The following is a 9,317-nucleotide window of genomic DNA, read 5'->3' as shown; positions in this document are numbered from 1 at the left end:
AATTTATAGTTTATTACGTAATTTTTAATGTCCACTTGATTATTTCTTTAAAATAGGCATTTTAAATAGTGATTTATTTTTTCAACTGCTAAAATACAACAATAAATTATACGTATAATTCATTTGTTTACATTACATGAACTATTTTGAGCAAAATTAAGTTTGGCATTAAAATAAAACTACTTTTTACTAATATAATGGTAATTAATAAATCGTCCCAATTGTACTAGTTGTGCTACTTCATTTGTAAAATGGCAAGAAAATAGGAGCATATTTCGAGGTTGAACTTTGATCGCAAACCTCATGAACATTGCAGAGTACAAAGCCAGAGCTGAAAATCTTAATTACTATTTCAATTGTTTTAAATAGTACACACAATTTACCTGTTGTCATTGGGCCACTTATAATTTCAGGGTCTTTTTGTGTGTCAGCAATAGTCGCAATAGGGATACCCCAATTTGCAAGAGGACCCCAAAAGTGGGTGCTTAAAATTTGAAAATTTATTTCAATTTATTCATGTTTTAAAATATCGTTACATTTGTTAAAACTTACCTCATAAAATAACTTCTCATTTCCTTGCTGAAAAGAGCTTTAGCCATTTTTTTTTACGTTTTGGATATTAAGAAAGTGATTACAATGAAGATGAATAGACCTTGACTGTTAATGCAAATATTATTTGCTATATTACCACTTATTAAAATTAATTTAGTTGATAAGTTTCATCTATTTTAGGACAGTTGAACTCGAAATAATCTTAAAATATATACATCACAAACATATCAAAATAAACAGAAAGATATGGGTTTTATATCATTAATTCGACTTCATCTTGACATGATGTTGACTCTCACGAAATGTAACATAAAGTTAAAAATTGGTTGAAAACTGAATGCGTAAGAGTCACAGACAATGAATAGGTATAGTGACTGATAATGAGTTTTGGTGAGTATATAGCCTCTGATAGCCTCTAAGAAAAGCGTAAAAGCATCGCAAGCAGTCGCAAGCCAATATCATAGATAATAGGCCAATATCATCACAACAATATCATCATAAGCATAGACATATATTAATGGACGTGCTTTAGCCATATGTCGTTCTAATAATTTCTTGGCTCGAAATGTGAGGGAGATGGCGTATGGTTTCGGACTAGTGCTATCTCTTTCATGACACGCTTACGCATTATCATGAGAGAGATGGATATTGTCTGAAACTTCGTTCCATCTCTTTCTTTTGTTGTACCACAATTCTGACCGCTAAGGCATGTCCATTGGTAAACGTGGATGATTATAAGCATAGACAACTCGTAAGAGCGTAAACATAGAGCGTAACAGAAGCCATATAGGAGAGCAAGAAACAACATAACTTTAATAATCTTCTATGTAAATGCATAAAAAATGGTATCAGTTGGTATAAAAGTATTATCAAAATCTCAGCTAATCTAAGCTGATCAAAACAAATTCATGGCATCACTAAATATTTCAAACATTAGCACCCACAGAGGAAAAAAGAAGAAAAAAAATAACATATTAGGGCTTGAGTACTGATGCAGAATATAGAAAAGTGAGGAAAACGGCGAAACAAATTTACCTAGTCCATGTAAATAACAAAAATACAGCGGGAAAATGTGTACTTCTGCTAAACGTCTGCTAAAGGTATTAAAATGTTTATAAATTAATAGGGGCCATAGATTAAAGGTATGGGCCATAGGAAGCGGCGTACCGTGGTGGGAGAGGACGGAAAGTGCCGTAAGCTATTGATCTATGGCATATATTCTCATAAACTGGAGGATGCTTGTAACGATAGGTGTTATTAACCCATTTAGTAAATGTCTAGATGAAGGCCCTTCGGAGGTGGGGGTCGGTGGGAGGGTTCGAAAGTGGAGGTCTCCCCCACCACTGTACCATAAAAATTTCGTGGCGGTCTCACCCCCATAAAAAGTTATGGGGGTTAGATGGGGCTGGGAGTAGGGGAGATCGAAAGAGGGTTGGGGGGATCGAAAGAGGGTTGGGGGGATCGAAAGAGGGTGGTCACCTAAGTAAAACCCCATAAAAAATTTGCGGCGGTCTCACCCCCATAAAAAGTTATGGGNACAGTTTGACTGGGTGCTCCCATCATAATACTATAATTATTTATATACTGCGGGTGTGTAGACCGAGTTCGGCTGTTCATTTACGAGCTTGCACTATTTGAACCGAACTTTTAAGTTGGGTTATTACCTGAATCGACTGGAATTGAGTCGGTACCCAACCCAATCGAGTGGGTGCTCAGTACCCGTGGACCCCCCCTTGTTGCGTCCCTGATTACCCCGATTACAAATTTTTAAACTTATTCTATGTTTATACTCTGTGCCTGCATAATATATTGTTTAACATGCAAAAATAATATCTTATTTATCAATTCATAGCATTCTTCCTAAATTTTACTATCCTCACATTTTCCTAACACATGTTTTAGACATTCTACTTTTCTGTCACATACCCTATACCGTTCGTCCTTTTTCCAGTATTTACAATACGTACGCTCATTCCCTATCATAAATTTTGTTAGCACGTTTATTTACCTCCCTTCTTTGAAATATCTTGGCACCAAATTTTTTTGCCAGTCCCTCCACAAAAACTTTTCTATTACTTATCACAAATCATTTCACTGGTAATATGCGACTCATCTCTTTGTTATTATCATTCAGCATATATCCTAGATATGAATAATTTCTCACTTTTTCTATCTCTATCCCTTCCATACTATTTTATTTTTTTCGTTCTATAACCTTTGACTATTCATTATTTTTCTTCCAACAGTATTTGCATCATATAAATCGCGTCAATCTCCCACCTTCCTTTTTTGAAACCAAATTGCGTTTTTCGTGTATATTTTATATAGTTTTCATGATAAGAATATCTGTGTAGTTTTTGACACTTTCCCATGTCCCTCTTATGCTTCCATGAATATTTTGAAAAATTTCTGCAACACTATATCTATTGCATAACTCCAAGCCTCCCTAGGAACTTCATCTGGTCCTACCACTTTTTTTGATTTTTAGCGCCTTTATTTCTTTTATAACTTCCTTCCTTTTCAACCCCTCCACTTTCTACTAGCATCTCAAACTCTCCTATAATCTTCGTCTTCACCCCCTTCCACTAATACCTTTTTAAAGTATTTGATCCATTCCATTATCACTTAATTGTGCTTTTATTATTTTTCCTATACTTATATATTAATTTACCATTGTATTCTATATTGCTAGTTCCCGTAAGCAGAAGTGTCACGGAGTAAGTGAGAAAACAAACGACTACTTCTGTCTCTTCAGATTACTCGACCCGTTGTGCGCAATCGTCACGAGCCTAGTGGGGTAAATGATGCGCGTTTATAAGCATCTTCAATTGTCGAGCATGCGCGTAATACTCGAAGTAGTTATGAGAGAGACAGATGTATATATGTCTGCACCGTTAGGTCGTCATCTTTTTCTAGACCCCTACTAGTAATATAGGAGTATTAGATATATGCCGCAGATAACCCTTCGTCGTTTATTCAATACATCCACTCTTTTCTAAACTCTTCTATTACTTCCTTTCCCAGCCAAACACTTCCTCTTTCCTTTCTTTAATTTATCATAGCGTAATCTATTACTGAATCACTTATCTCTACAAACATGTATTCTTCATTTTAACACCTGCATGTGCCCGCGTTTATATCCAGTCCCACATGGAAGTATACTTATCCCATTTTTTATATACCATTCTATCAGTTATTATTATTTTTTATTGAAAATCTGTATTCGTGAAATTCGAAAACATATTCGGACTTTTGGACTTACCAAAGCACATGTTACAAGAATTAAGAGTAAACTGCAGCGGGAGTTGTACGTAGCTCGTTACAGTGTGACTTCTGGCACGTGTACAGATCGAGAAACTCGTGTCGCACACGGTCCGTCAACGTGTGCCTAAACCTTTATACTTATTTTATCTACGATAATTCACAACAATTAGGATTACTCTTATAACTAAACAATTATTTTGAACTGAAAACAATAAAAATGGACTTTGAACAGGCTCCGATATCTTCACTGAAGTGTTTCTTTCCTAATGTGCAGATAAGCGGATGCAATTATTATTTTAGACAGTGTCCGTAGAGAAAAATACAATGAGTGGTCCTCACCCTTATACTATAAAAACAACGAAGACATAAGGATGCTGCATTTAAGAACGTGTGCAGTAATAGCATACGTTCCTATTCAATTTGTAGAAGAAGCCTCGTTAATTATAATGGAAACTGCTCCATCTTCACCAAAGTTACAAGAATTCTTTTTATTATTTCGTAGAAGAGTAGATGGAGAATCAAACCATATTGCTTGCCATGTGGAATAACTATGGATAACAGCATCGTACTAACAATGCCGCAAAGGGGTGGAATCAACGCCTGAATAACATTATTAAAAGTAACTACACAACAGCCCTTGTAATAACTGAATATATGTTTGCATAAATGTGAATAGAATGATGAAGTCCATTGGATGAAAACCGAGAGAAAAGTCGCAAAAGCTCTCAATGTGAACAACATAATTGATATTTTGCAACAATAAATGAAAACATTACATAATTTTGCATTGTATAAAGTGTTTTGCATTAAGTGAAGTTGAATTACTGTAGTTTGGTCGAATTCAGAATTCCAATGCGTGAGCTCTGGCTAAGACGCTAACCCCCCCCCCCACCTAAATCTCTGTTCTAATTATACATACATATAATTAAATGGAGAAAGAGTTTTGCCTGTGGTGGGGCTAACTAACAAGTATTAGAATATTAAAACAAGATTGTGAAAAAATGCTTTTCCATGCTCATAACGTTGTGGTTAATATTTTAGAGTAGTGAAGGATTTCGGCTACTGCTAATTTATTTGATATCCGGTAACGTCCGAATTCAGCATCTGAGTTTATATTTAAAAAAATGTGTATATGTAAAAAATACAATATTATTGACTATTTAGTATTACCTATTTATAAAAGCAAACAAATATACTTAAAGTTAGGCATGATAATAAAAGTTTACCGTTGGTTAAAATTGCGCCAGAGGAAATAACTGAAAAAGAAAAAACAATTCAATTATATTAATAAATTTACAGTAAAGGTCATAAATAAACGTACCTCTTTGTGGAATTGGATACGGTCTATTGTAAATCTGAATTTCTATCTCTTGCTGATAACGGTCAGTAACATGAGTAACACATCGTAGAATCAAGTTATCCGTATTAAAATGTGAAGGAAAAAGGGGCAATAGTAAATTTGAACGAGCCAGCCAAAGTCCTTCTTTTTTGTAAATGGTCGTGTTACAAGGACCACATATCTACAAAAAGAACATTTTGTATTATCCTTAAAACTCACAATAACAACACCCAGATACATTTGTGGTAAGTAAGTACCTATTTCGAATATTTAGTAGACTTAGGCAACATTTGATACATAATTACACAATAATACGTCTTATTTTTTTTTGAAATTTTTTCTAAGGATTATGGAGCTCCAGTGGGTAATCCACGAATTAAATTAATGATCGATTTATATATACAGACTTTCGCTTTTAGCGCGAGTGTCTACCCATCACTTCAGAGGTGGACCACCTATTCCCACGGTTCTATCCCCCCATCCCCCAACACCCGCCCCACACTTAACCATTTTCCCTTCTCAACCCTCTCCCAATTCCAACCTTCCATTCTCTTCCCGGGGATGAGTAACCCTCAGGGTTTATCTCCCCACTCCAGGAGGGGTTTTAGTCGGTAAAAATTCGATTTTACCTCCCTTCAGGGTGTATCTTTTGAAGATTTCCCCTGCTCGAGAATAATCTAAACAAAAAAAAAACATCTGCTTGTGCCAGTAATAAAAACGTCTGCTTCAAACGTTAGTTCCGTCCTCTGAATATACGTTTCAATAGTAAATTAGTTCTGGAACGTTATATTCATTAATAGCTAGTTGGTACAGAGAACTTCTGGAAAAGTTTTCAGAAAATCTGTATAAGACGTTGTATTCTGTTCTGAAGCAGCGTTTGGAGCACATTTCCTGAGCTCTGATAAGCGCAAAACGTTTTTTTTTAAGGTTTTGCTATAATTTTTAATTGAAAAAGCGAAAGGATTATTTTTTCTAGCATCATAAACAAGTACATATGTATATGTATACATGTTCATAATTTCTTTTGCCAATTTTACTTTGCATTATCACATTTTATCAGTCTAATTGCAGTTGCACATTGTTATAAATATATAATTTAAATATTTTTTTTGATATTTTACACAAGTATGTCCAACAAGTGTTAAAAATATAACTTACTACAATGTTGTTTAAAATAAAATAAATTGATGCAGCTGGATTCGATGGAGAAGAGCTGCATGATGCATTTAAAACGTCTCCTTCTTCATATTTTGGTTTGTCGGTCACAAGCACTGGAAGCCTTTTATTCTTAGACAATTCTGTAGTAAACAATGAAAATATAAGACATGAAATCGGAAAAAGTATTTCGTATTTAGAATTTTGTATAAAGTACGAATTGCTGCATTACGTATCGAGGGAAGAAACGGGTTTTTTTCAGACTGCCTTCGGCTCGGGTGGCAAACGTGCAGTCTGAGATAACTCTGTTTCTTCCCAAGGTACGTATACTATTTTTTGTTATGTTTGTGTGAAAAGCTCATCATTAAATTAATAGTTGGCGAAATAAGAGTAAATGTTTTAGAGGTTAGGAAATCTTTGTCATTACTCGTGTTCGTTACATTTTTTTGTGCGCATGTCCACGATTTTGCATATGCGCAATGAAGAAAATTATTTAAACGCATGCGTTGTCATGTCTACAATTTGTTATTTTAAGTAAACATAACAAATTTTAGACATGTGCATAAAAAATGTAACAAATATGACTATTGAATAACTGATTTCTGCGCATGCCCATAAACTTCAGTGCATCCGCTCAGTGACTAATTTTGTTGCCTCCCGATTGAAAAATGGCTGAAAAAAGGCCATATCTTCCCTATTTTATAGCACGTAACGAGCTTTCCGCAGTAACATGACAAAAAATATTTTAATGATAGTTATTCAGTAATAAAATTTTCATACCTACTACTTTCAATTCTTTGCTAACAATATTGGTATAAAAAGCCGGGGCGTCAGTTGAAACTTCACAAGAAAAATTGCCAGCTAAATTATAATCAACATTTCGAAGGTGAACTCGATTTTCATTTGATTGGTCTTCCTAAAATAAATACCAACTTTATTAGGTATTTGTATGGGTGGTGACAATTATTAAAGCGCTTTTCAAGTTTTTAAAATAAACAAGCTTCGTAATAGTAGCTGATTGACTAATAAAATCCCAAACGAGACCAAAATACGTTCAGGTAGTGTAAGAGGTGGTTTGGACTTCGAATTGAGCACGTGATTTTTTTCGTTGACTATTATACCTATGTATCTTATTTATTTCTTACAAAATGTATAGTGTATTCCATTTTTGGCACTTTTGTGGGGAAGGTATCTCCTTTATTATAAAAAATTGAAAATTGCGGTTTTTTATCGACAGTGTGCTACTTTTTTGTGAAATTAACAAAACAGTAATTATCTACATAATCTTCCTTACAACTTAAGTTAGAAAAAACAAAAAAGGAAAGGTAAGAGAGAAGCAAAGAGTTTGTTATTCTTCTAATAGCGTTTAAAAGCATCATTGCAGATTTAGTAAAATTAAGTGAATTGTTATTAAGCTCCTCTACAGACTGGTATTGCTCTTTACAGATTTTATTTTGTAGATACCACTAATACACTTGTATTATGAAAATTGAAAATAGCCACGTACTTGAAAAATAAAATTCATCGGACCAAATAACGAGTCTGCCAAAAAATTCCTTGTAAATATCATTGACAAAACAGCATTCGGCGCTAGGCATCGCAGGGGTGTACATGTTGAATTTACGGGGGTGACATTTTGCTTTTTGTTTGAAATAAATTAGCCCTACCAATTGGATACAAAAGAAAATTTTAGAAAATATTAAATTCTGAGCTTGTTTTTGAAAATANGACAATATAAATATTTACATGCCTAGAAATGTATAAAAATTTTCATAATTATTAACTTTGAACCCCTATAACTTTTTATGGAGGAGAGACCGCCACGAACTTTTTATGGTACAGTAGTGGGGGAGACCTCCTCCACCGATCTCCCCCATCCCCACCCCCTTCGGGGATGGGGGCCATGATCTAGATCTTTACCACCCATTTTTTTACATCATTCTATCGGAGTCTTTGCTTGATTCCTTTTACCATCCCTCATCCCCTATTAAGCAAACACCTTCTCTTTCCACCCTTATGTTAAAGATCTTTACTATCATTACATCATTTTCTTTCACAATTTTCATTCTTTCCTCAAGTTTTTCAGTTTTCATTTTTTTCCTTAGTAATATATACGAACACTATCACCCTTTCTGCCTATCTCCATTTTAACTCCTCCACCAGTACGACTACTCTATTCTATTCTTTTGATAGTTTCAACAATATTAATTTGTTTTTTTATCCTTTTTAATTTTTATTTCTCCAGATTGTATAAGTAGATCAACTACCCAGCTCAACTCAGAAATTGAAATACACTAAACTACTGATATGCAATAAAATTTATGCTTTTGGTGTTTTTAGGAATAAGTTCAATTTAAAGATATTCAAACGGCAATTCAGGTACCTATGGCGAAATGCGTCTACAGTTAGCTACTAGGTATCTTTAATATTAAATATGGGCTATATTTGGTTTTTGTTCATATTTCTGAGAAATCTCGTATTTTGATAGTCACATTGTTGAGTGACAGGGACATGTATTTGCAACTTTTAAAAAGACAAAATTAGCAAGTAAATAACCTATGGGAAGTTGTGGATTTTTTTTAAAAAAGTACGAATGGAGTAGGGGGGCTTTATACCAGATTTCGTTTCGTTTATTCGTTTGGTCATCACAATTTTTGCTGTTCGAATGAAAGGCGTTTTCCTGCTCTCCATAGATTAAAAACATATTTGAGGTCGACACTGTCGCAAGCTTGGCTGTAATAGGTCAATTGAAATGTCCCCGGCCTGACACCTAGATAGCGGCACTAGAACTAAATCCATATGATTTTCAGTTAGTCCGATCCTTCAAAAGACGCGTCTATAAATTTGACGGCTGTCGGATCATTAGTTTGTGAATTATAGCATTTTTAGTGAAGCAACTTTTGTGATTGTGAAAAAAATGGATAAAAAGGAATTTCGCGTGTTGATAAAATATTGCTTTTTGAAGGGAAAAAATACAGTTGAAGCAAAAACTTGGCTTGATAACGAA

At 34.3% G+C, this 9,317-nt stretch overlaps 2 protein-coding genes across 2 annotated transcripts in view; both read right to left on the bottom strand.

The window, feature by feature from the left end:
• Nucleotides 1-55: 55 nt before the first annotated feature.
• On the bottom strand, nucleotides 56-941 carry LOC108737624 (mitochondrial pyruvate carrier 1). The gene is made up of 3 exons (XM_018470572.2): nucleotides 553-941; nucleotides 384-484; nucleotides 56-331 (listed from the first exon to the last, which is right to left on the bottom strand). Exons 1-3 carry the CDS (start codon nucleotides 597-599, stop codon nucleotides 180-182), a joined length of 300 nt encoding a protein of 99 aa, XP_018326074.1. The 5' UTR covers nucleotides 600-941; the 3' UTR covers nucleotides 56-179.
• A 3,041-nt stretch (nucleotides 942-3,982) lies between these two features.
• The window catches only part of LOC108737623, an 18,656-nt gene continuing 13,321 nt past the window's right edge, over nucleotides 3,983-9,317 (bottom strand). Inside the window, exons 3-6 of the mRNA XM_018470571.1 lie at nucleotides 7,091-7,226; nucleotides 6,314-6,453; nucleotides 5,138-5,336; nucleotides 3,983-5,072 (exon numbers count right to left, since the gene is read on the bottom strand). Coding sequence (XP_018326073.1) covers nucleotides 4,987-5,072; nucleotides 5,138-5,336; nucleotides 6,314-6,453; nucleotides 7,091-7,226 — 561 coding nt within the window. The 3' untranslated portion in view covers nucleotides 3,983-4,986. The remainder of the gene's footprint in view (nucleotides 5,073-5,137; nucleotides 5,337-6,313; nucleotides 6,454-7,090; nucleotides 7,227-9,317) is intronic.

Source organism: Agrilus planipennis, unplaced genomic scaffold (genome assembly GCF_000699045.2).
Source record: "Agrilus planipennis isolate EAB-ADULT unplaced genomic scaffold, Apla_2.0 scaffold87, whole genome shotgun sequence".
NCBI lineage: Eukaryota > Metazoa > Arthropoda > Insecta > Coleoptera > Buprestidae > Agrilus > Agrilus planipennis.
Note: the sequence above shows the minus strand (reverse complement) of the source record. Positions and strands in the feature narration are given on the sequence as shown.